The following is a 27,365-nucleotide window of genomic DNA, read 5'->3' as shown; positions in this document are numbered from 1 at the left end:
TTTTGTATCACTTCTAACTTCACAGGCAGCTACTTTCCAAAGTATTGCACTACAAATGTTCAATGTGATGAAGCACTTAGACACACTTCAGAGATGCTGGCAGCAGCACATGGCATCTATATCATCTTTCAGGACAGATGACAGAAGTGACATGTGCATCTGCCCATTACTTTCTTTAGCCTTATCTGCTTAGGTCTACAACTTGTAAACAGTGGTATTTATACAGGACATTCCCACTGAGGTGCTCCACCACCATTGTGAGTATATGTTGTCTTCAAAATTTTATTTCCTGTGAGATATAAATTTCCCTGCCTTTTATATAAACTGAGATTGATCAAAAACTCTTCCATATACATACCAACACAACCCCAAACTGAAGGAATGAGGAGTCTGTTGGCATGGAGAAGGTACAGATACAATAACAGGCTGGCATATTCGCTGTCTTTCAATATCCTCTAACTTCAAAGCAGGACCTATGATAGGTTAGTCTCAGTAGCAGCAGAAACATCATCATTGTGTACTTAATCAACTTTACAAAATTTCTAAACAGAGCATTTTCACATCAGGAATTTTGAACCTTTGTAGTCCATGCTCTCTCCTTTACACCTGCTGTATCATCCCAGAACAGCAAAATATCACACAGAAAAGTTAACTGGGAACTTTGTCATCATGGCCTTCCTTATTTAGTTTCAGTCAAGTTACCTGCCCAAAACTAATTTCTTGCTGACTGGAAGAAAGTGACATTGATGCCAGCCTGCCCACCTGAGCAGGTGTATTTGGAAGAAATCAAAAAACAGTCAAAGTTTGTTAAAAAAGAATTAATAATAAAAAGGAACTCCCTGCAAACCCCAACCTTCTGACTCATGGAATGTCTTCTCAAATAAAATTATCTTTCTAGCAAGTTGTTTTGGTACGTTCTATCGTTAACAAAACAACGCTAGTCCATAAAGCCATTAAAGTATGCCAAGCCAGTTCAAGGGATTTGGGACTAAGACAATTTGCTGTTGTCATCTGCTATAGTACTCAGCCAAATACATAAAACGTAGAAGCATTAGCCAGTGCCTCATGTGCTCCAGTGTGTATTGTGCTTAAAGGGATTCAGAACAGTTTACTTAGCTGACAATGTTATTTTGCTACCTTCTTCCAAGGGGTCTAAAAAAAAAAAAAAAACCAAAAACCACCCAACAGAATTGGATCTGGATTTACTGATGCTCCTCTGAATTCACTATCACCATGTCAGCAGCTGCACTCTTTTCCAGTTCCAGTGCATATGGGTTATACTCTTCTTCAAGTTTTCTCTTCCAGATTTTAACTAGGGAATATTAAAATAAATTAAAAAAAAAAAAAAAACAAAACCAAACATCAAACAGGTTACTGTATAATACTTGAGAAAAAAACTAAAATGAAAAGTCACACTGATTCTCTACTTCCTCCTCAAAGTAAGTGCTGAGGTTAGTTGGCACATGGCCATGTTGGCACGTACATCATGCAACATCAGATGACCCATCAAAGAATACTTTAGGAGTGGTGGTATCCATTGAGGCCCTTGCATCCAGCCCCTGCTCAAGCTAGGCTAACTCTGAAGGTGGATTCAACTTTAAAAAAACTCAGCAGCTTTCAAAACTTTCAAAGAAGTTTTAAGTTGCCTAGTATCTGTGATAACTGTCTGGTGACTGTATAAGCAGAGCTGGAGGAATGTGCTTCTACAAGTGGAAGGCCTTTACAGAACACAAACACTTTTGGACAAGAAGATGCATCTCAAACAGGCTTCAATACAAAACTTGCACCCACCACAGTTACAGAATATGCACTTGTAGAAAAAAACTTAAGACAACTTTTTAACAAACAGAAATATTAAGGAGCTCTGTTAAACCTCCCTTGATAAAGCAATGTCCACTGCCTGCCATCAGTGGATTTCAGAGAGGAATCTTCTCTCAGACTTTCTTGGCAAGAGCTGACCTCAGATTTATAAAATTAAGGGGGTGGGGGGAAATCACAGAAAAGCAGAATTTCTCCCCTTGCTAACCACTGAAGTGTGAGGTGTCATTTGTTTCAGTGAGAATTATAAAACTGAAGAGCACTTTGAATGAAAACTGAACCAAAACGAAGTCAATAAATACTCACTATAATTTGGTACATCCTCAGAGTCCTTGGAAGATGTTTTACCAGTTTCTGACATGCCATTTTTGTCATATTCAGTGGTCAGGATGCTGGGTTTGGTTTCTCTTAGTCCTCCTTCAGCTTCTTCCTCTAAAGCTGCTATCATATCTTTGTAGGCCTTCCTGGCCTCTGTTGTCAGTTGTACCATTCTGTGAAAATGGTCCTGTGGAAATACACAGTATTAGTAGAACTTAAATCATACAGTAAGTTTTAACATCTCCATGAAAATCTGTAATGAATATTCCTTATTCAGAACATATATGTTCATATATAGAAGCTGAGCAGCTAAGTATGTACAACAACATGAAAAACAAACCATTTCTAAGCATTTATAAAAACACCATTTCTTTCGAAAAAAAAAATTTTTGAAAAAAGGTCTACATGGAGATGTCAGTAAGAGATGGCCAAACTACTGTATTGGACAGTGCTGAGTGGCTTTACCTCTAAAATCAATTTTTTGAATAAGCCACTGACTTGGGTTAAAGAGTAAAACAAATAAAGAAAACCTTTAAGTCACAAGTATTTTATTTTTCCCATACAGGTGAAAAGTAAAGCTAAACAAAAACATGATCCTACATATTTCAGCTTACCTGAGCCCCGTCATAGCTAAAAATTCCCACCACACTCACAGGTACTGCTTTGTTCACACAGCGGCCTAAGGCCTTGCGATTAAGGGCAAAAACAAATGGAATATTCTGTTCACAGGCACAGTCGATGATGTTGTGCAGAGTCTCATCCAACCCACCTGGAGCAGACAATAGACTTAGTAAAGAATGGCACTATTCAGGCTGATTGTAACTAAAGGACAGTACTATTAAAAGATGGCAAAAAATACCCCAAGATTATGGGTGTGCTTTGACATGACAAGAGTTTCTAGGAAAAAATACATGGCTCTCAATAATAGCATTTGATCTCCATTTTTAAAGGAGAATTTAGTATTTTTTTCTTCACAATTAGGAGCATTCTTAGACTGCTACTATTCTGTATTTTGTTGTATGTGTAGTATAGTCTAACCTAGTATTAAAAAAAAAGACCCAGCTGCTAAGAAATTAATTCATTAAATTTGACAGAAAGTAATAACAATAATTACAATGAATTTTAAACAAACTATCACTGACAACTTGTTGTCAGTCTGTGGCCTAAAAGTGACTGATACAGCAGGACTTCTTGTGGTGGCACAGCTGGCATCAGTAACCTCTGTCTCTTCTCAGCTCTGCTAGTGCAATCTTCTGTGCAGCTGCACTGCAAATCAGTAACTCAACAGATCCTAGACCCTTTCAGATAACTTCCCCCACACCAGATAGTCTTGACTCAGCTCACACTTCAGCTGTGCAGCAGTAAGCAATCTGAAGATGGAAGGCATCTTTGTATGACTGAATTTCAAAGGCTACTCAGCTAAGTTCATCCATTAACAGTAATACTATTGCTGCCAGTATACTGAGTCTGCTTTTTTTGAATTTCTTTTATTAAACAAACATATTTTTTTAAAAACTTACTTACCCTTTGACTGAATCTTTTCACAGTTAGGAGAGATGATGACACACTTCAGTTTTTTCAGCTTCAGATGTTTCAAAACTTCTCTAAGACCCATAACAAGCCTGCGTTTTATCTTGGCCTTTACTGGGTCTTTCTGATACAAGCGATCTTGGAAACGAACCAGTTCTTTTAAGAGATCTGTCACGCAACTGTCAACTTCTTTACTAAGTACCTGGCTGCAATAACTGGAAGACAGAATCAACTGAACGTTAAAACCCCTAAAATTATAAATATGTAACACATAAATATGTAATATGTAAAATATAAACTGTTCACCTTCTGTCTTTGTTTTTTATTTCTACTACAAACACACATTTTATATACATGAAAACAAAAATTTATGTAAGATTTCTCTCAGTGGCTGGGAACTTACGGAAAGTTTTGTTACCTGTGGTTTCTAGCTCCCCTATCAAACAATACTAAAAATACATACATATTTACAATAAAACTAAATTTTATACCAATAAATATATATGTACATATGTTTTTCTATTGAAGCATTTTTCTGAGGGCATTCATTTTGACCTATATAAATCAAAGCACAGCAACTAAACTATAAAATTCTAATTTATTTCTATAAATACAAGGCTACTTATAACAATGATAGAAATCTGGATCAAATTCATCCTAACCAAGTTCATATTTTTCATTTATCACTTATCAGTCTACAGCCTTGTGGTGCTCACAATAAAAGGACAAACACAGATGTACTTCATCCTTCTAGTATTCCTTGGGAAAGATCAGGGTTCCAAATTATTTTCCCCCCATCTTTTACACAAAGAGAAAAATCAAATTTCAACTGCAGAGTCAACAGGAAGACTATGAGAAGAGATCACAAGATCTATCCTGGATTTTATTTAAGTTACAAGAGTTTTTATTTACTATTTCCAGTTGATTTTACTAAGTCTCAAAGACAAGTCTACTAAAACACTGAAAATCTCTAAAGACACATCATAGATTCTACGTTTTGCTGAATGCTCTACATCCTATAATAGGCAGGACTGCTTTCAGCAAAAGTGTTGCATAGACACAAATGAAATAACTTTTAATGCAATTAAAAGTTAAATTAGGGCTAGCACATGGTATCAGGAAGATAAAGAATGGCTGTATCAATATTAACCATTACTATAACATGAACTGCAGAAAGGCCAGTGGTACCTTTATGGGAGGAAAACTAACAAGCTTGAACACCGCTTACCTAAGGTAACTGTTTTAAACTGTCATGACTGGATCTCTGACTTCTTCATATATAGTAATGACTATTTCTTCTTTTATAAGAAAACATGTATACGTATCTATTTAAACAAAACTGAAAGTACTTGCACATAATAACCCATAAATATTCCCTTTATTTCTCTGCCCAACCACAACATGAAAATGTCATCTGGCTAGTCACATTCTTTACATTTTTGCCATTTGCTCTGGCAGCAGAAAAGCAAAGTACACACTAAAAATAAGTAAAGTGTACTACTCTTTTTAACAGCAGCTCCTTTTCCTTCCTTAGCCTCAAATTAATTTCTGATCTTTTTTTTTTCCTTCAAGGAACATGCATTTTGAAATGAGAATTACAATGTACAGACTATTTCTCTGGATATAATTTCTTTGTGTGTCAGCTTACTGAAAAACTGGAAAAAAAAATTTAGAGCCTGCAGTCTAAACTCCAATTACTGTTAAACAGAATGCAATTGAAGTATCTTGCACAAAAAATGCCGCATCAGTGGTACTGTGGAAAATGACATCACTACAATCAATACTTACTCTCTAAAATTCCTGCTATGGATTTTTGGAAGACTGGAGGATAACTGCTTTGAAGTCACAGAACCTTCTGTAGATTCCTTGATCCCTGTGTTCTCCAGAAACCCTTCAGCAACTTGTATTACAGGAACAGCTATCATGTAAATAACGATATTTCAATGAAAAGACAGACCAAAAAGCACTGTGAAGAGATTAAGTTGGCAAGTACCTCTTGAAGAGTCATTACTTCACTATCACAATAGTATGTGGTAGTAGAGTAACAGGTCATACATATTTTTATCTCTTAGTTTTTGTTATTGTACCTTTTTTTAAACAGATTGCCAGGGAGATGCAGGGACTCTCATTATGGCAGATAATAAATCCAACAGGCACAGAAGTGTGGAACAATATTCAGAATCTCTATTACCCAGTTACACTATCAGCTTTGGCATCCTTTAAACTCTAGATAAGCCCAAGCTAAATTTCAGAAAACTTTGAAGATACAGTTTTCACCTGGTGGTATTTGGTACACATTTTTGAAAATACTAAGTGTGCTCACTCTCAAGTCTCCATCTACATACTGTATTATAGCCTTCTCTTGAAAGATACCTGTTTGACTATCCTGTAGAAGCGTTTCAGTTTCAGTAGTATTTTCTGCAGGCTGACAAATATTATCTTCACCTTTTGTTACTGCTGTCTGTTCCAACAGGTGTTGCTGTTTTCGTTGTTCTCTTTCTTTCAGAATAATCTAAAAATATATATATATATAAAAACCAAATCAAATCAATGTCACATAGATAACAAAGCAGTTTCTCTTCCAAGTGTTTACATACAGACCATTCATAAAGAAGTTTGGCAATATCATTCAAAGTTTACATTTGGGGTTTTTTTAATTTGCACATAAAAAGAAGGAAAGATATTCTCTAAATCTACACAGAAAAGGATTTTCTCATTGATTACCAGTATCTGGGTGGACAAAATAATTACTAGGGATCAACAACAAGGGCAGAACTTAAGTTAAAGCTATGAATTGCTTCAATGCAGAGAAGCAGGTGAAAGTATTCCTCTTTGCCTTTCTTCTTCAGACTGTCGATTTGCAGCAAATTCAGCCAAACACTAAATTACATATACCTATATATACACACACACAGTTACTCCTCTGCCTTACTCCCCTGTTAAAAATCTCGAGTCAGTCTAATATATCACTGTCTCTGAATTTGCTGGTTGAAGAAAAAGAGAAGAAATTACCATGGATAGCTAAGCTGTATGGTACACAGAAGGAAGGAAAGTAGGACATGTGCTGGATCCAAACATGCTACCATAAGTGAAAGCAATAATCAGCTTCCTGAAACCCATCTTCCTTCTCTGCTTCAATAGCTGCTAAGAAGCAGTTATTGTATAAATGACCACTAGCTCAGCTAATCTACTCCAAATCTGTAATTAATTACACCACACAGTCTAATTGCAAAAGTAAATTTCTCCATTTGCATTTGTCAAAGATGAACAAAAGTAAACTCCCTAACATACTCAGAACATAGGTGTTACACTAACAAATCAGTCTTTGTCTTCACAAACCTGCTGTGGAAAACAGATGGCATGAAGATAGAACAGCCAGAAGACACAGTAATTAGTATCACCACCCTGAGTTTGTTATATGTTGTTTATATTGTACAGTTCTCAAATTCAATTAAGCATCACAGAATGACCACTAAACTACCTTCACTAGCTCTGTAAGAATTGTTCTAGACCAAAAAGTGACCTAGCAATGGAGTGGTATCTCAAAATCCTCCGTATAGAAGACGTGACAGGGAGCAATGTGAGTGAGCAAAGAGGGAAGATACAAGAGAAATCACCAGGTGGACCTAACACTAGCTGCTGTAGAAACAGCTGAAGTTCTGGCTTGGAAGAGCACAGAAACCTTAAATACTACCTTTGTTTGTCCCATTCTCCCCAGTTCTGCGAATAAGCACATTTTGTCCAAACCAATTAAGATTTCTTTGGATGTCCCCCTATACCAATGATGTGCGGATACTTTTGTAGTGGCACTTCTTCAGCTATCAAGTGATTTAAGTGAGAAAATATATTTTGGGGGAATCTGTATATGCTATTTAGCAAGATGCCCCTCTTCTCCTCTTCTCCTCTGCCCCCTCCTCCCCTTTTCTAAACCAAGGAAAGCGAAAATCGGATTTAGACAAGTGGATGCTGAGATGCAGATCTCCAAACCAGAAGGTTTAACATACTCACAGGGTAATACTGAAGTTACATTAACCTATATTGTACTAATTAAGGTAAAAATATGAGCACCTTTTTAAGAGGTGTTGGTCTCTTTGCTTTAGGGACTTCTCTCTGCTTCCCTTTCTTTACCAAAGGAGCACTGGAATCCAAAGGGTTATGAGGCATTTTTCCTTGGTTTAACCGGTGACTTTTTGTGGCTGTAGCAGGTTCTTTAGAAAGCAATGGTATGGCACCACCAACTGAGATAAAAACCAAAAAGTCTGCATTAGACAACTATAAAAAATACCTAAACTAGAATCCAATGAAAGTTTAATGTACGGATTAGGACTAGTATACACATACTAAATTTGTGTTGTGTTGCTATTGAGAATAATTATAGGCAATCCTGTATCATTAAACAATGTTATTTAATAAAGATACTTCTCCCAAAAGACTGACATGTCCTCTACTTTTATTACACAAATAGAATCACAAGCTCTGTCCCTGAACTCTCAAAAGCAGAACTGGTTAAAGCACTGCACTCCAAACTACCTTCAACACATGCCATGCCAGTTTGGTAAACCTTCAGGAACCTCTATGTTTCACCGGCATTTCCTCCTCCAAAGATTCTATACTGTGTTAAGATAAATACTGGGTTGCAGTATTACAGATGTTATTTAATTGCTGAAAATTATCTGCAGCATTTACTCCTACCATTTGTTACACCTGAATGGAATTGGATGAAGTTAATTTGCAGATAGGTAAAGAGTAATGCAAAGCTACAGCTAAGTCTCTTTTGCTTAACCAGCACAGCTCTCAAGGAGATGTCACCTTTAATTGCATTTTTCAGAGGTTTTAGGACACAGAAGCTTTATGTGACTGGCCAAGTCCCTGAACCTGGACCTTCCAAACCATGAACTCACACCCTAAAAACTACTCTCCCTTTTCAACTTGCTATCAGTAGGAATTGCTGTATCCTGTGAAACCACTTGGCCAAACTTCAGTTACCTGCAATATAAACCAGGTTACATTAGCAAGTCAATGAACACCATGACATAGGTATCAGTGGAATGATCTTGACACCTTTGTGCCTCAGGCATCCGCTCTCCCCTAATCAACACCCAGTTTTTGGCAGCTCCTTTCAAGCCATCTACATTTACTGCTTCCTAATTATTTACCTGCTGATCCTCCAACACCACATACAGTACTATTAGCACAAACAGTTTACTTCATAAAACTGCTACACCACAACTTTTCTGTCTCAGTGTAACAAAGGCAAACTGAGAGCACTGCCAAGAACGTTGTGCAGTATGTCAGCATAGATGGCTACAAGAACTGAAGCTGGATTTGAAGCAATACATAAGGATATATCCTGCAGACACATGCTCTCTCCTTCATCGTGTACATCACCTGTTCACTTCAAATTCACAGAGTTCTAATGTTTCTGAATTTAATGGCTTTGTGCCATTTTGCATGATTGATGCTCTTCCAAAACATAATTTAAATTCAAATACTTACTGTTTTATTACACTGTTCAATCCATACATTATTTATCCAAATGAAGCAGTAAGCAGGAAAAAAATAACTCTGTCTGCAGTCACACTCCTTGCCCTTGTTCACTGTACTTTTCTGGTTATGGAGGTTAGCACAATGCACTTTCACAAACTAATGTTACATTTTGGTACATACCAATCTAAGGGTGCACTGAATGTCAAAAAAGAAGCCAGTATAAAGCTAAGGTAACATCTGCTTTATACTTCTAGGATATAAAGATGACACATCAATTTCTCTTCTGCAGCAGAATCAGAACCAGGTAATTTAATATTAGAAAACAGTTATTGTGACCCATACCTTTGTGCTCCAGCATCTACTCACAATCCATGCAATGTATAATTTTGTAGAAACAAAACTGGTTATTAGCACCTCTGCAGCACTGAGTTTGACTGACTCAAATGAAAAAAAAGAGATCAACTGCAGCAAAAAGAATTTTTAAAAACATCTTACAAGTTCTCTCAGTGAAGGAAAATCTCATCCATGATTGGTATTTTGAGCTTTTTATTTAAAAGCTCAGCTATCATATTAAACATTGTGAGATGAGTTCTCTGGTAATTAGCTCTCTTTCTGAAATTTATTTTTTAAAAAATTCTTTACTGAAATAAGGAGAGAAATTTTATCATCATTAAATTCTAGTAAACATGCTTTCTTTTAAAAAACATACTGCAGTAACATAGCCAAGACTAAATTTTGACCTGCAATGAAAAAAACACTGAGCTATTTGTTTCTGTTTCCTGGTTATGCATCCACAAGGTCTGAAAGATTCTGTCCATCACCAAAACCTAGCTTTTTGTTAACAGCAACTATTTCACAATTACCAGGCACAGCAGAACTCGTTCTTTGGCTTAGGCTGATTGACCCTCATATAATATAACTCCTGTGTTTGCAAAGGAGCTTCTTCACTCATCTTACAGCTCTAGGATTCCTAGAATCAAGAGGAGCTTAAGAAAGCCTTTGTTACTGTGTAGCTCCTTCCTGCAGATTCAGATCACAACAATAACATGCATATTTAAGACAAAGCAAAATCCTCCACAAAAATTAGTATTTTCATCAAAGCTAATTTTCAGTCACCTCTTATATTTATATAAGGTAGTCTTTCCCAAATCATTGTCCTGAAGATTGTTCTTTCCCGAAGTCCTCTTCTAAACAATTCAGATTGTCATGCCTTTTAAATTTTTTTAAAAGAATCTTGATTTTGTTTTGTATCTTGTGAACCGTGCTCCTGTCTGCATACTCAGAGGTCATTACAGATCAGAAATCAGACTACATTTAATGTTTCAGTAATTAAAAACAACTCAAGTTGAAAGAAAAGAGATTTCATCATAACCAATACCTGAAAACACCACAGGTTTAGAAGATTGTTTTGATTTCTCTGTTTGCTGCTTCTGCTCCAAAACTGCCAGCATGCCACCCAAATCCAACTGCACAGGAATTTGACTCTTCTTACCACTGCTCCTGGATGTTTCCTGAACAAGTTCAGTACCAATTAGTAAAGCTCTCCATTTAAATGCTCTCTTTACATTTCAGAATGTAAAGACTTATTTTGTATGGTGTGCAATACACTCTTAACATCTTCATCCGTGATACTTTTGATTTTTAACTTGATTCAGTGAAAGTATTTTGATCTTTAAACACAGATCAATTTTAATGTGAAAAATAAAGAATCAGAAACAGTTCAAATATTTTTTTAATAGCTACTGGAATAAAGCATAAAGGTATAAAGTCTTTAATAAAGGAAATGCTTTATGTCAGGCTTCCACTTTGGTCAGACTGCCACCTATCTTTGGAAAAAAAAAAAAAAGGCTTACCAGAATTGACAGTGTTGTTAAAATTACAGAAATACTCTGTGAGTCTTCCAGGCTATGTGATTGCAATACACATATATCATCATCTTCAATATCATATTAAAAAGAGAGGTCATCATCTTTAAGCACCACCTCCTCATAAGCAGTAATATTTCTATCTGCTTTGAAGAGAAGGCAAAAGTGGTGTCCCACACTTGGCACCACGTTTAATGATTCAGAATATAAAAAGATTACAAATGAGTAGTCTAGTAGAGACTAAGAAAGGCAGAACATGCTAAGGAAAGGACTCACAGATTTTGTACTTCAGAAGTCTTATCCTGGAGGATCAATCCATTAAAGCTTCTATTATAACAGGGTTAAGGAATGTGACCTCCTCCTTCTGAGCCTAGGATCTCATCTTGCCTCACCAAGACAGAACTACTTACTGACCTCACTGTTGCTCTGTATTTCTCCCCCTTGTCCCAAGCTAAGTGGACTTTCTTGCCTCCTTGTCTTAATCTGGCTGAACCACTTTTAAGAGGTTCCCAACTCCTTAATGCAATCAGTTTGGACTGGATTTATGCCATGACCAAATAAGACAGATAAAAGAAAAATTCCTGATTATCTGAAACTTGCAGACATTAACAAAAAGCTAGAATTTTTCTCTAAATACTGTATCACAAACTGGGGTCTAACAATTACTACTACTGAGCGCTTCTCATCAAGACGATCTTGTTGGTTACCTCAAAGTATGATTACAATTGCAGATGAGCTTGGACTTAGTCTTATATTTAAATATGCTAATTTTCTTTGTAATTTTGAGTTATGAACCTCTTTACAAATATGAATTACTTTACCTGCGTTTTCTTTCTTTCTAATATAGAAGATGAAGCTTGCTTCCCTGACAGTCCATCCACCTTTGCAGTTCCATCCAGTGTGGGAGACTGACCATCCCAAGGCTCTTCAGGGAGATGGATCTTTGAAATTTAGAGACAAAATGTGACAAGGAGGAAGAAAAAAATATTTGAAGACACATGGAAAAGGGTAAAGTGAAGATGGTATTAAATTCAAATGGAACACAGACAGTAAGATTGAGTGCACCTTCAGCAAGTTTGTGTATGACACCAAGCCAAACAGTACAGCTGATACGCTTCAGGGAAGGGATGCCATCCAGAGGGACTTGACAGGCTTAAGTGGGTCTGTGTGAAACTTATGAAATTCAACAAGGCCAAGTGCAAGGTCCTGCACATGGGTTGGGGCAACCCCAGATAGCAATACAGGCTGTACAATGAGTGGATTGAGAGCAGCCCTGTGGAGAAGGACTTGGGGGTATTAGTGGATGGAAAACTGACTATCAGCCAGCAATGCACACTCACAGCCCAGAAAGCCACCCGTGTCCTGGGCTGCATCAAGAGAAGTGTGGCCAGCAGGTTGAGGGAGGGGATTCTGTTGCTCTACTCCACTTTGGTGAAACCTCACCTGGAGTACTGTGTCCAGCTCCGAGGTCCCCAGTAAACACATGGACCTGTTGGAGCAGGTCCAGAGGAGGGCCACAAAAATGGTCAGAGGGATGGAACACCTCTCCTGTGAGGAAAGGCTGAGAGAGTTGGGATCGCTCAGCCTAGAGAAGAGAAGGCTTCACGGAGACCTTATTGTGGCCTTCTAAAAGTGTGATCATTTATTGGCTGCCATACTACTTAATTAGACTCATGATTTCCTTAATTTTTTTTTTTTTCAGATTCAGAATTAAAAAACAGCAAGGCAGCTTCTTCAAATATTTGTTACAGAGGATTATAAGTGGCTTAATGACCACATGTTTTTACAATTTAGGTAAGTGTTGAGAGGTTATATCCCACTTACATCTACAAAGCTAAAAGGTTTCCCTCATTTGAGGTGCAAGACTGTTTCTTTGTAACAAATCTTGTTTGAGCAATTACAGTGCCTTTTGCTACTCATTCCTCCAGTCAATGCAATTTACTGCCTCAAAGAAAGCAAACAAGGGTTACGGTTCTTTGTAGGTTTTCTTTTTTCAAACCACTAATATTCACAGTGAAAAAAAAACAAGGACAAAAGTTTCTAGCAGCAAAACTAGTTTCAAAGAAACAGAAACCTGAAATTTCATCTTTATTATTTATTTGCTTTGCAAGAGCAATCATATTTCCAATCCTTGTGATTTATGTTTGGAATTCATTCCCATACTGAATGAATTCCCAAATTAATCCTTGGGATTTATTTCACTACTGTGGAAAAAAAAAAAAAAAGCTTGGATTTATAATTGATATTAGACTCAAATTCTTACCCTTGCACAGCTTGAGAACAAAGTATTACACTGTTCAGATGCCCTTGAAATTGGTTATATGAACAAAAAGCAAAGGCAGAAATTGACAGAGGCTTAGTATTATTTTTATGAAATTCAAAATTAAACTAGAACACTACCAGTAGGAAAATAAACTACATAAACACAATTCATCTCAGCTACCTCTGAGTGTCCACAACAGAGGTGTCTATATCAGAATTAGCAGCCCAGAGTTTAGACAACAGTTCAGAGACCAGAAAGGTATCTCTCCTTTGGAATGATATGAATCTACTGAATACACTGAGTAGCAATTCACTGTCCACAGAGTACCCAAGGGAACTGTTATGGGCAGAGCCCTACATCATAAGCACCCACATTTAGCCAAAGGAACTCTGCCTTTAGTCCCATTTAAAACTTTCAGTCTTTTCCTGGTTATTCTCTTAACATTCACTTAATGCCATAAGACTACTTACTTCGGACTGCTTTCTGACAGCAGGAGTAAATGATGGTTTCTGATGTCCTAGCCTGCTTCTCCTATCAGAAGCAGCTGTCAGATCAGGAAACTCCTCAGCATCCTAAATAAATTAGAAGAAGATTTTATAAGAACTACCAAATCTACAATCTCAAAACTGATTTTCCTATATTCAAATTATTTTCTCCCTGCTTACCAAACATGCATCACAATTTGTTTCACTGTACAAAAATTGAGAAGTCAAGTGCAGTGCCACCAACTATCATCAGCACTACAATGGTTAAGTTGTCTATGCAGCAGCTAATTCAGGGCTGAAAGAGCTTACAAGAGAAATGCTTCCAACAGCAGCTTGTTATTACTGTCAGCTAATACAAATAATGAGAGGTAAATGGGTGTTCTTCAGATCATTTAACAGCCTTACACACAACTTCCCTCTTCTTCCAGTGAAGTCTCCAGCTGTGCAATTCTGCCTTAAACATGTGAGTGGTGAAGAACTAAAAGGGCAGGCAAAAGGGTAGTAACTCTTGACTACAGTCTGGAAATAAACAGATAAATCACTGAAGTGATTATGTAGGCTTAGACAAAAGAGCAAATTTTATTAGCAGAGGATACATTATCCAGACTCTGGATTAACTAAGTGGAGACAGGCTAGAGCTGGTTCTGCCCTGGTCACCTTACACCCACTATCTCAATTGTAATGATCTTGATCCACCAGTTTGGTTTTCATTCAGTTGCTTCTCCTCCCACTTTGAGAGGCCTTTTTAGCTGTGATACAATACTACTGAACACACCAACACTTTCTCTACAGCCTGAAAGACTTCATCTAAACAGCCCAAGCTAGAAAGCTCTGGCATATGGACAGACACACCTCACTCCATGAATTCAAGATGCTTGGAAGTATGCCAAAAGCCTACTGCAAGAAAGGGAAAGATGTTTCCTTTTCCCATTTAGGGATTCCCACTTAGCCACCTATTTTACAGACCGAGAAGTCCTAGTTTATCCAGTCTTGCCTCCCACCTACATTACTTCATAAATCTGATTATTTTTCAAGCCTTTTGTCTATCTTTTTTAGTTCAAGTATGTGTATTTTTTTAAGGAGCGGGGAAAACACAAGAAAACAAAATCCACACTATATTTAGATCAGACAGGTCCTGGATTTATGTATTATCATAATCTATTTTCTTTTCTATTTTCCTAATAATTCCCAGCACTGTTTGTATGTTTGATCTGTCCTTACAGCACTGACCTGATTACCAATAACAGCTTCAATTTTTTTCCTCGCAGGGAAAATACCTAGCTCAGGTCCTATCACTGTGTATGGAAAACCAGGATTACTCTTCCACAAACGCATCCACTTATGCTCATTAACAGTGTCTATAAATGAGTGACTTTTATAAAACTAGTAAGCAATCCAATATATTGCTCCAGTAAGCTGCTGCACATCACAGAACCTTCTTAAATCTCTTGGGTGCCCAGAAGTTCCGACTGTATGATGCTTTCATGCTCTTCTATTTCAAGAGTGTCAAGCAAGTGTTTCACCCATTATTCAAATTGATGAGCACACAAGCATTCCCAGGAGGGTCTGAAAGCTGTCCGCCACTGTCACAACAGATGCTGCATCCATATCACGGACTTCAGTGCAATGATATGCCCTACTCCATGATTCTATGCCATTTTTTGACATTTTTGTCTTCAATAGTCCCATTACCTTCCTACTATTTTCTATGACTCCTGCCATTCTTTCTGTTTAGATGACAAGTCATTTACAGGTCAGACACTGTGTGGTAGCATACAGTAAAAATGGGGATGTTCTCATAAAGGAAAGAACCTACAGATCTTTGATTCTACCTGTAATTCTCAGAGGTCTGTAACCAGTAATTCCTTGTGCTGTTCCAGGACAATGAACCACACAATGAAAGGAACATGTAGCCACAGTTCTGCTCCATGTTCCATGTTAAAATGTACAGAACAGAAGCCAGACAGTAAGTCTTCTTTATGCTGTCATTTCACAGATTGAACATTATGTACACTAGATCAAACATATCAATCAACAAATGTACACAGTGGTGTACAACACTAGGCTTTCAATGAGGCACTGTTAAACCACTGACCATACAAAAACTTTCTAATGCAGGAGAGTCTAAAGCCTTCACAATACTGATGCACAAAAGTATCAAAATACTAATATGAATATTACAGCTATATGAACTTAAAAAAAAAAAAAAAAAAGAACAAACCAGAATTAACAATTGGGAATGTAAGCATATGTATTGCATAGAAATGGCTTTCAGATGTGAGACAGGTAGAATTGTAATAACAGTACCACATTCTTTAAAACTGTGGCACACCACTGTACCCAAGTATATTCCCTGTACCTTGTGTGCTTTGCTTTTCTGCAACAGTTACTAGAAACTATTTTAAATTTAGGAAATTTGACTTTTATTGTTATTTGTTAACATCCAGACTCTCAGATGCCTCATTCCAAATTTGCTCCTAAGTCTATTCTGCATTCCTCTGTGCTCACTGAATACATAAATCAAAAGGCACGACTATTCCCTACCAGTAAGTTCTGACAAACATCTCAACTGAAACGGATTTGAACCAATATCATCTACAAATGGGATTTGAACTCAAATTTGTACAAAGCTGTGCTAACATTTGGTCTTCCAATACACCTGTAACACTTAAGAACAAAAAAACTCTCTTCACTGTACCTCAATCCTTGGTGGCTCCTGTACTGCAGTAGATTGATTTTGAGATTTCTCTACATCAGTAGGTTGCTTTGTTTTTTTCTTCTTTTTCTTCTTTTTTTTCTTCTTTTCTAACCCTTCTTCAGGCTCAGTTTCACTAGCATAATTTTTTGTTTCTGATCGCTGAAAAAAAATCAAAAGACATGACCATTAGAAGCTGATTTCTTTCAATACCACCCACCAAAATAAATTCAAGTGACCAGACTTATACAACTAAAGGATAACTTAATTCAGGCTAGAACATTAAGTGGACAATGAAAAAATTAAGATCTCTGAGAAATTCAGAGCTACTACAAAACCTCTTAATTTGAAGCACACTGCACAGTTACCTGAATGTATCAGGACTACTGAGATTTCAGTAGGAAATATCCACCCAAATTAGTCAAGAGTTCAGTGTTTCATGTCTCATTCTGAGGGTGAGGAATTTGAAAAAAGTACAGGCTAAAAGCTGCAAGTTCACGGTGTTGGAATAGCACTGTTTTTTTGACATCTTGTTATCCTTTTCCACTCAAGAAAAGAAAAATTCTAGTATGGACAAGGTAACTTTATATTACTTCTTAAAAGCTACATTAGAAGTGGACACTGTACAGAGCCTAGGAAAGAAATGTCAGTGTTTCACATAAAGAGACACAACCACACAGTGAGAGAAATTACTTCAGGACAGACAATTCTCAAGTACCTTCGCTTCACCATCCTGCTTCCCTTTGCCTCTGGAAAGACCTTCAGATGCTGGTGATGACACAATTTTCTTTGGGGGCTGTGAAAGTACCATGGCCCAAGACACATGTGGCTGAGCGGAGACATCTGCTGGTGTTCAGGAAATGCCGTTGGAAAAAAACATTATATACAAAGATGTTTCAAAATTATTTCTCAAATATTCAAAAGGAAAAGGATCAATAATGAATTAATCAAGGACTAGCAAATACAGCAGAGCCATATTCCTTCTGAGGAAGGACTGAAGTAAGACATTCAGACACTTCATTTCTCCAGAAAGCCTTCTAGAACTGTAATTACTCCATATATTGTCCAGTACTAGGTACATACAGTTAGCCCAATTCAATTATAATTGGAAATCTATACTGTGTCATACCAACTCCATACAAATAATTCTATGTTGATTTTCTAAGCTATTTTTCTTTAAAATGATGAATTTATGCTACATTTATGTTAAAAAACTCTTTAATATTTATCCCACTCAATCATACAACTTTCATGTACATGGGCCACATCAGTATTTTCTACTCTAAAAACTTTCCAATTTCACAGACGTATGTACCAGCTGAAAGACTTCCTAATGTGCCTTAGTGTACAAGAATTTTACCCACTACCACTCAGAGGTATCAGTGTTTTGAAAGAACTCACAATTAATTTTGTAAATATTCTTAGCACACAACAAATGCAGAACAAAATCTAAATTTTTCTTTAAGAATGAGAAAAACTTCAACTGAACAATGAAATAGTATAATGGGTTTACACGGCAAGGTTTTGGTAGCAGGGGGAAGCTGCAGGGGTGGCCTCTGTGAGAGGAAGGACACTGCCAGCCCCAGCTGGCTCCAAAACAGACACACTGCCAGGCACAGCTGAGATCATCAGCGATGCTGATGGCACCTATGTGATAGCATATTTACAAAAGGGTAAAAAACACTGTGCATGAGTTGGGAAAGGCAGGAGAAAAAGAATGTGAAAGGAACAACCCTGCAGACATTGAGGTCAGTGAAGAAGGAGGGGGAGGAGGTACTCCAGGTGCTGAAGCAGACTCCCCTGCAGCCCCTGGAGAAGACCATCCATGGAGGAGCAGGTTGTCCCCCTGCAGAAGACGGAGCAGCAGAGAGGAGTTGTTACAAACTGACAGCAACCTGCACCCCCTATGCCACTCAGGGCAGGGAGGAGGTAGAAGGCTCAAGAATAAAGTTCTTGTTTCTCACCATTCTACACTATTTTTAATTGGAAACAAATTAATCTTCACCAAGTCGAGTCTGCTTTGCCTGTGATGGGTGACTGGAGAGCAATCTCCTTGCCCATATCCTGATCCACAAGCTTTTTTACCTTATATTTTCCTTCTGTCTTGCTGAGCAGGGAGACTAAGAGAGCAGCTGAGTGGAAGAGTCTGGCCACCAGCCAGGGACGACCACCACAAACAGCTACTTTATTCTAGGGGGACAGAAACTAAGGCTAGCGTTTGAAGAAGAAACATTATCAGATGACTTTAAAGTTTCTGAAATAACTTCACCTTTATAGGGCCCTTCAAGGCACTTCAGATTAACTTGACCTTGCTGAAGTCAGTGGGAAAATAAGGAGCAAACTGTCCAGGCTAGTGTGTGTCTATGTATACATAGAAATCCAGTGAGAGGCACTTGGACAATTCAATGTATAATGCACATGACACCTCCAAGACAGTGTCCTGCTGAACAGAACCCTTTTTCACACAATCCTGGATTTAAGTATTTCAATTAAATTTAAATACTTACTAGAAGCTAGCCACTTGATAGTTTGTGGCAATTAAAAAAAAATTCTGCATCTCCACAGCCAGACAACAGGTACACAAAACAAAACAAAAAAAAAAGGGGATACTTCAGCATCACAGTTCTTCGTAACTATCCTTCTTTGACAGACTTGACAGAAATAACATATGCCACAGAGTTTTAGGTACATACTAGACTGTAGACTGCCAGCTATTTAAAACAAATCTGCTTATCAAGACTGATCAAATATTCACCTCTCATTTATTCTTGAAAACAATCTCAGAATGACTCAACAGACTTCCAAGAATCAATACACACTACTTTCTCTTCTCTCCTCTTGAACAACACGGGAAGCAACTACAGCAATATTTGCCCTTCAGCATCAATGAAACAACAAAGAAGGAAGATAATCTCAGGTCTGATCTGATGATGAAATCTATAAGCAAGAATGAGCTATCAGAAATAAACTGATACAGGTTTAGTTGTTTGGGTTTTTTTTTCTTTTATAATGAGCTTGCTGTTTAATTCCTTTTTTACTTTACACATCAACAGCTCCTCAGGACACTTCAGTTTTCCAAATCGATGAGATACAAGCAGTTAAAATACAGGCAAATAATTTGCATCTGGAGCACTTACCTCTACCATCAATTGAAGGGGGAATTACTCTGGCTACTGTTTCATCTAAAGTTTTTGATGAAGCTTTGCCTTCCACAGAAGTATCTCCCTGCAAAATAGACAGCCAGGAAACATAAAAGCAGGATTAAAATAGCTGACCTAAAGAGAGCTAAACAAAAAAAAAATCCCTTAAATTAAAAAATCCTCAGCCTGTGCTCAAAGGTGTAGGCAATTTTGTAGCTTGACTTTTTTTGTTCGTTTTCTTAGTGGAATGATCATTTCAACCTTACGGCACTACAAACTATAAGCAGATGCCTCTACACTGCTGTACAAGCAAGATGATGCCTTCTTACATTTTCCAAAAGCCTCCAAACAATGATTCTAAGAACAAACAGGAAAGAGCTTTACTGTTTCAAGTACATTAAAAACAAAGTCCATCATCAAACTCAAACTAGTAATGAAAAAGGATACTCAAGTGACAGCAGAAAGGTCTTTTTTCCAATTACAGGCAGTTTTTCACTCAGAGGCACTGAAAATACTATGCTGTTTGGATCCTTCAAAACTATTCCAATCACTGTTGAAAACTCTGATTCAATATATGCAACATACTGCTGAATGTGTCAGTATTATATTTACTGATAAATAGGGAACCAAGAAAATCAGGAATAAAGTTAAATGCTTATGTCTAAACAGTATTTCTTCCTGCTTACAGAATTCAGTTTCTTATTTTTATCCTTCAGCACGAAGCGATAAAGTACAATATTTCAGATTTTTTTTTTTTTAAATCTGTTAGAACTATTGGATAAGTGACTGCTTACCTATTATTTCCATGTGAGAGAGAAAACAAGAAGCTGTTAAGAAACCTCAGAAACGTATGTGTTCTGTATAGGCAAGATAGAAGTCTAGACCATAGCAGTACCAATACAAATTCTAACAGTACTCAGCTTCTCCCTATCTACTGGCAGCACAGACAAGCAAAAAATAGCGAGAAAAGGCAAAAGAGGAGAGAGCAAGCACTGACACCATCTACAGAAAGAACCATAAAACTTCTAGCTCTGAAACTCCTCGCCTGCTACTTCCACAGGTCTTGAACTACCATACTGGTAACTGCATTCAGAATTGTCTGAACTTTAGGCAAGTTTTATTTTGATGAGTTCTGCAACATGAAAGCATCAGCTAACCTCTGTGTTCAACAAAAGTGACATCTGTGGTTGACTAAGGCACGTAATGTTACTTTCTGCTGAACATATTGGTTCACTTTTATGCTGTACATTCAGTCTCTCACTGCTTCCCAAAGTCTTTGACTTGTGGAAATCCAGAACGGCAGCTTCAAAAGCAGGTACAGGAAGAGACACTGGTTTTGGAGTTGACTTCTTGTTCGTAGTTTTATTGAACCTGTCTGAATAAAGCATGTAAAGTCTAAATAATTAAACTTGCTCATAATCATTTCTAGGTATGTTTTATAGTACACTAGTTGACATAACTACAGTAATCATCACAAGAACTATTGCTACACATAGCTAATATTAAAAAGACAACCTAGGAATTATAACCAATGTGTATACACAACACTGACTCAACAAGCAACTGTAAATTCAGCTTGGGAAATTTTTCATATCAGTTTACATGGATTTGTTCAATTGGCAAAAAGACGAAGTCACCATCCCTTATTAAAAAGTCACACAGGAAAGAAATCATGTTACTTAATTATTCTAGATTTAGAAACATGGTCACAAACTGAAGGCTACAGCACAGTCAACCATTTTATGTCTATCTGATGTATTTCTAACCAAACAACATATTTGTACCTGGTTTCACAGAATCTCTGCTGCATGCGGAGGTCTGGAATGAAGTCCTGTTCACAGTTCTGACAGAATAGTCATCTCCATCATGCCTTTTCTTGTCCAATTTGTTCTTATCTTCTTTTGCTCTCCTCTGCTGCAAGTATTTATGATCTATTTAGACGTTTTTACTTGAACTCTGTAAAGTCATCAAGTTTGCCTTAACCTGAGTTACAGTTAACTAATTCTGCATCTGGAGCTTGACCATCAAAGTTAAAACATAAATAGTTAGTATACCATAACCACAAATATTTAATAAAAACAGGAACAGTCAGTTAGAGATCTGTTATTTAATTTTATCTACCTTGTTAACTGGGCCATTTTTAGCACACATTATAGCTCAAGCAAGAGGGATTATTCAGTATGTTTCTATACAACTGTACTTTTAAGATCTTATTAATCAGAGCATTTCCAACAGTTTAGAATCGTTTGAACTTAAATCATCCAGTCTGATTTTCTAAAACTGAGTTTCTCCTAGAACAGGGCTAAAACCTTAAAAGCATTTAAATATTTTGTCCAAAGTATATATTAGGGACAAAATTAGGCAAGACTGATGTCACAACATACAAAATACTTGGAGCAGACAGAAAGTAGTTAGAGAAGATACACCTACATGGTCCAAGTAAACACATTTGCTTATACTGTAAGGTCCTGAAAGCCTTGTGATTCTCACAAGAAACAAAGTTTGTCAGAGCTGGGCTCAGGAATCAGTACTGCAGGCAAGGAACAAGTAGCAGGCCTGCATCTATGCAAAGTATACTGTATCAACATAGACAAGTGGTTTAATTCTTTCTGATTACAGGATGCTGGACTAAATTCAAAGTACATCTGGCAGCAACATTATTTTCTCGGGTGGGAGGGCAAGGCATTTCCTGACCTCCAAAGCTAAACTCTTAAAGCTTTAGGAGATAATATCACATTAATGCAAAGCTGAAAAGAGCAATTGTTTCTCTTCAAGCTCACAAAAAAATAAATGACAGGGAACAATGACAAAAAGACTGACAAACAGTACACAGGTCAGTCCAAGACCCTATAAAGATCAGAGAACTCTTCCCGGAAGCTAAACTAAGTTTCTTCATATTAGATCACCTGTGCTAACACTGAGATGATCATCTCCCCAGACAGCTTCAGTGTTTAATTTTTTTGCCAGCAAGAAAACTACTAATTTTAGGTGTCTGTCCTTTGTATCATGTCTAGTAACACATGCTTAGGACCTAATCTTACAACTTCCTCTACACAGGCTTGACCACAGTGAAGTTACCAGGTCTCTGCCTAGGCAGTAAGGTCCACCAGAAGGATGTGACTGAAGAACAGATTACTTGAACCTGTTGGAAACAACAACAGCCTTACAAATCCAAGAGACACAATGCCTAACCACAGAGAAATGGGTTAACCATATATTTGATTTTTTTCCTGATTTTTATATTTTGAGGAGTTTGCCTGTTTTCTGTTAGAAAGTATTATCCAAGTTTCACAAAATTTATCCCCAACCAGGCACACACACACAGAGACAGAAGACGTTTACTGAACATCTGTTTTACTTTTGATTGAAAGAGAACATTTCTAACATGAACCTTTCTTCCCACTCCACACCAAAATAACTTCCTCCTCTCTTGTAGATTGTTTTCTACCTGTAGCAGGTCTTGAAAATCCTTTGACAGATGTGGTCTCATCACTTATCAGACACATAGCTGATTACAGCCACCAGGTCTCTCTTAACTCAGGTTTGTGGAAGCTGCCACTGGGCTCAAAAAGAAGCCCTTCCCCCCTCCCACCAAGCCCCACTAACGAACAAAGGAAAGCACAGTTTAGAAATGGTCTAATTTTTTTTTTTTTTTTTCCCAGATGCTGCTTGCTGAGAAAAATAATTACATTGTCTTTATGTTCCAAAAATACTGCTTGAAAAACTGTATTAATTTGAACCGTAGAACTCCATGAACTTTTTTTGAAATCTGAAGTTGAACATATTTCTACCATCTGCTTTAAATGCCATTATCACTACAAGAACAGAATGATTATTCAGTTTAAAAAATGAACCAAATATTTAGAAAGAGTGATTTAAAATACAAATTTAATTAAAATGTTTAAAAAACATGTATTTGCTCACCTTTGAAAGATTCTTACTTTCTTGTCTGATTGGATACGTTTGCTCAGCAGATTCACTGACTATTCCTGAACCATTACAGTGTGTTGAGTTGTTAGAATGATATTGTGAGCCAGCTACTGGATATACATTTGAAACAACATCGGGTGAGTAAGAGCAGCTGGAGTATTCACAGAAGGCAGGATCTCCCAGAACACTATGTGATGCACATTGAGAAAGAGATGAGAAGTCATCCCGGGGCAAGCCTTCAGCATATACATGTTGCCTAGATAAACGTATCATTCCTTGGCTGAAGAATTTGTTTAACAAGAAAGATATATTTCAATATAACTGCTTTAAAAATAATTAACTTTGGTTTGGGAAAACATGTAGTTTAGCAAATATTTTAAAACATGGATGCTATCTGTTTCCACGTTTCGAAGCTAGTCTGCTTTGCAGTTACAGTCCTCATTTCTGTTTGAGGTTATCAAGATTCTTCATACTTATTTTCAGTAGGCTTTTTCTTGTGAAACAAACCAAAAGCACAGTATAACTACATGGCATGCATTAAATTCTTGACTGCAGAAGCACAAACTTTAAAGAGTAAAACCTGTCTTAAAATGCCATAACAAAGTAGGAGTATAGCATCTCATGGGGTACAAGACATGTATGAAATACAATACAGAATTACAAGATAATCATTAACTGACCTGCATTTAATCATCATCATAGTTTATGAAAATACAACATGCACAGGGCACACCTTTTCCCTTTCAATGTATACTCGAAGTTCCCTTCCAATTTCCTCCTACACTTTATACAGAACCTATATGCTGAGATCCAAATCTGATTAGGAAAAAAGGAAATGTCTCAGCTTAGGAAAGTCTCATTTAGTTTCTAAAGCTGTCTACCCTGAAGTGGCCAATCTCTGAATCTTGGGTAGATAGTGAAAAACAGAGAAAACTTCCCATCAGAATAAGAGACTCCAGATAATACAATTCTTACTGACTGTTGAATACAACAGTCTATCAGAATTGCAAAACAACTCTTACAATCACAGTATACACACAGATAAAGAAAGTAACAAATTAGAGTAAACAAACAAACAAGAAAAAACAAACAAACAAAAACCTATGGCTCAGTCCCAACAAGGCAAAACAATTATCAGAATATTGCTGCTCTTTGCTGTTTTTTTGGTTTTAATGCTAACTGACTTAATGATAATTCTGTTTTTTCTAATGCATAGGTGAGGCCATACCTCAATGTTAAACTTCTATTACAAATAAAAATGGGTTGAAAATACTGAGATTTCCTGTAGAATAAAATGAAGGCCTACAATGAATGTGTTCGCTAAGGCTCTAACTGAACTTGTTAGGACGCACCAGTAACTTCACAGTAATTACAAAGCTAACCCAATGCTTAAGAGTTCCGGGAGGCTGAGAAGCAACTAAGAGAACGATGTAACATCACGAGATTCTTACAAGATTCGGTTACTTCCTATCCTAGTACGTAGGCTTTTTTCTAGCTTGTTCTGGGGCTAACAATACTTTTAAGTCTACCACAAATGCCTTTTTCTTCAGGCCTTATTAGAATAAAAAAAAAAAAAAAAAAAAAAAAAAAAAACCAAAAAAACCCCAAAAAAAAACGACTTTCAGAAACCTGCAGCATTCTTACTAAAAGTGCCTTTCTAGAGATTCACAGGCTGTGGAGAAGAGATCCAGGATGAGCTCCAAACGTTATCTAAATGTTCTACAGTATGAGAAACCTTCTTGGAGGATCTGCCTCTTCCTTTTGTATGACTGTGTTTACTCCAGCCTTGTCATAACACAACCATTTTTTTCACCTAAGGACCTCCCAAAGCACGAGTGAGACCAACCACTACAGACCAACAAATCCTCCTGAATGCTCTGTAACAATACAGGCCCACGGGAGCAAAAGACACAGAACCAGATGTATGCCCAAAGAACATAAATGCAAAAACATGAATCATGAAGGCAAACGCATAGGCGTTTCTACAGTTAGGATATTCATATGGCATAGCTCTAACTTTGTATGAGTATTCAATGTCTGAAACCAGAAGATTAAAATTGCCCAAGAAATAAGATTCAGAAAATATACATACTTATCCAGAGATGGTTCCTGAACAAATGGGTAGCATGTAGTTAAGTACCTAGGAAAGACACATGCTTCTGAGGGTTCTGACCATGCCACAGTTACCGCCGCATGTTTTGGAACAAAGGGTTTGACCTCTGCTGACAACTTGATGCCCTGAGAAACAAAACGTGTTTTGGCTATGTGCATTTGGAGATTGATGGTATAAGTGAAAAATACCCATCCTTGTGAGCCCTACTGTCATAGGAAAGTGTTAGTTTGCTCTTTTCTAACAAAACATGCAAAACAATAAAGCTCACCAAAAGGAAATGAAGGAAAAAATGAAACAAAGGAATTCTAAGAGAAACGTGACTGCTCTGGAAAGTTATTTCCTTCAATACTCACATTTATCATGAAATACTCACAGAGGTCAGTTATGGAAAGGACAGAGGCTCACTTAACACCAGATGCAGTAAATGCTAACATAGGAACTCTTACCTTAGATTTGAATAATGGAAAACCAAAAACTCTGGAAATATGTCACAATAATGGCTTGGTGTACGCCTGTATTTTAAGGTAGTCTGTCTGAAATGAATACTTAATTATACAGCCTTCTAATTTCTGGCACAACACAGATCTATTCTGAAGATTTTTCCATTTGTTCTGAATTACCATCGAGTTAAAATGGATATGTACATATGGAAGGACATTGCAATGAGACTCAAAAGTATTTATTGTCATTACAATGTTACACAGCTTTACTCATCCTAATACACACCACAAGTCATTCCTATCATGTATTTTGGGGCAACTGACACACTACATGAAAAGTGGCACTTTTTTCACTTGTCAACACTAATTTCAATAACTGAGTAACACACAAGGCTTTTAAAAATATCCGAGTGGTAATTTCAGTGCTTCAGCATACAAACTGGACTCCCTGCATCCTCTAGTGGCTCAGCAGGCAGCTGTGTCATAAACATTTATAGAGCTCTGGCAGCCTAAAGCAAATGACAAGTAACTGTTCCTTAGCTCACCAAGCAGATCCAAATGTGCAATGAACATCCACTGTAACAGGCTAATCACTAACTCTGAAGACCCGCGAGCCTGACCAGGAAGCGAGCCCATGCGCAACGCAACGCCGCTGATATGGGTTAGAATCTGCGCACCCATCTTTAAAGCGACTGGGACGTCTACCGGTCCTTGCGACAGACCCTCCGCTCCGCGAGCAAGCGGCCGCTTTCGTACTTCAGCCCAAGTAGCGTCCGGCGTTCCCCCCCCCTCCCTCGCCGGTGGGACCTGACCCGCCGTGCACCGGCCAGAGCCCCCCCCTTCCCCCGCCTCTGCCCTTCCAGAAGGGCCCTTCTGCCCCGCCCTGGCCCGGAGCCTGGCTGAGGGCGCGGTGCGAGGGACCCGCTCCGCTCCTGGGGGGGGGGGGTGGCCCGCGGCCAGGCGGAGTGCTCGGCCCGGTGGGCCGGAGGCGGGCCGCCCGCGGCTCCCGCAGCGGACGGGGCGAGCCGGCGGCCCCGCACCCCCGGGAGGCGACGGGCCGGGAGGGGTCGAGGAGGGAGCGGGGCGGGGGGAGGACCGCGAGGAGCTGCCGCCGCCCTTACCTCGCCGCCTCGGCCCGAGCCCGGCCGCCGCTCCGCGGACATGGCGTGGGCGGGCCGCGGCGGCCGCCCCCAGCGCTGCCCGCTGCCCGGCGCAGCGGCGCGCCGCGATGACGTCGCCGCCGAGGGAGGGGGGGCGGCGAGCGCGCGGGCGGACCCCGGC

At 38.2% G+C, this 27,365-nt stretch overlaps 1 protein-coding gene across 5 annotated transcripts; it reads right to left on the bottom strand.

Moving 5' to 3' along the window:
• Positions 1-1,112: 1,112 nt before the first annotated feature.
• Positions 1,113-27,308, bottom strand: SECISBP2 (SECIS binding protein 2). Of its 5 annotated transcripts, none has more exons than XM_042787845.1 (18): positions 27,206-27,306; positions 25,624-25,769; positions 23,526-23,718; positions 21,386-21,515; positions 20,759-20,976; positions 19,599-19,686; positions 17,180-17,307; positions 16,465-16,623; positions 13,752-13,853; positions 11,840-11,959; positions 10,532-10,664; positions 7,735-7,904; positions 6,040-6,178; positions 5,455-5,584; positions 3,661-3,881; positions 2,751-2,905; positions 2,125-2,323; positions 1,113-1,312 (listed from the first exon to the last, which is right to left on the bottom strand). In XM_042787845.1, exons 1-18 carry the CDS (start codon positions 27,245-27,247, stop codon positions 1,203-1,205), a joined length of 2,583 nt encoding a protein of 860 aa, XP_042643779.1. In that variant the 5' UTR covers positions 27,248-27,306; the 3' UTR covers positions 1,113-1,202. The 5 variants fall into 5 exon arrangements, with proteins under 5 accessions (XP_042643779.1, XP_042643781.1, XP_042643780.1 ...); XM_042787847.1 differs by having other exon boundaries at positions 17,180-17,304; XM_042787846.1 differs by having other exon boundaries at positions 21,386-21,512.
• Positions 27,309-27,365: the final 57 nt, after the last annotated feature.

Source organism: Tyto alba, unplaced genomic scaffold, assembly GCF_018691265.1.
Source record: "Tyto alba isolate M040663 unplaced genomic scaffold, T.alba_DEE_v4.0 Super-Scaffold_13, whole genome shotgun sequence".
NCBI lineage: Eukaryota > Metazoa > Chordata > Aves > Strigiformes > Tytonidae > Tyto > Tyto alba.
The sequence above is the reverse complement of the archived record's forward strand: the minus strand, read 5'-3'. Positions and strand labels throughout refer to the sequence as shown.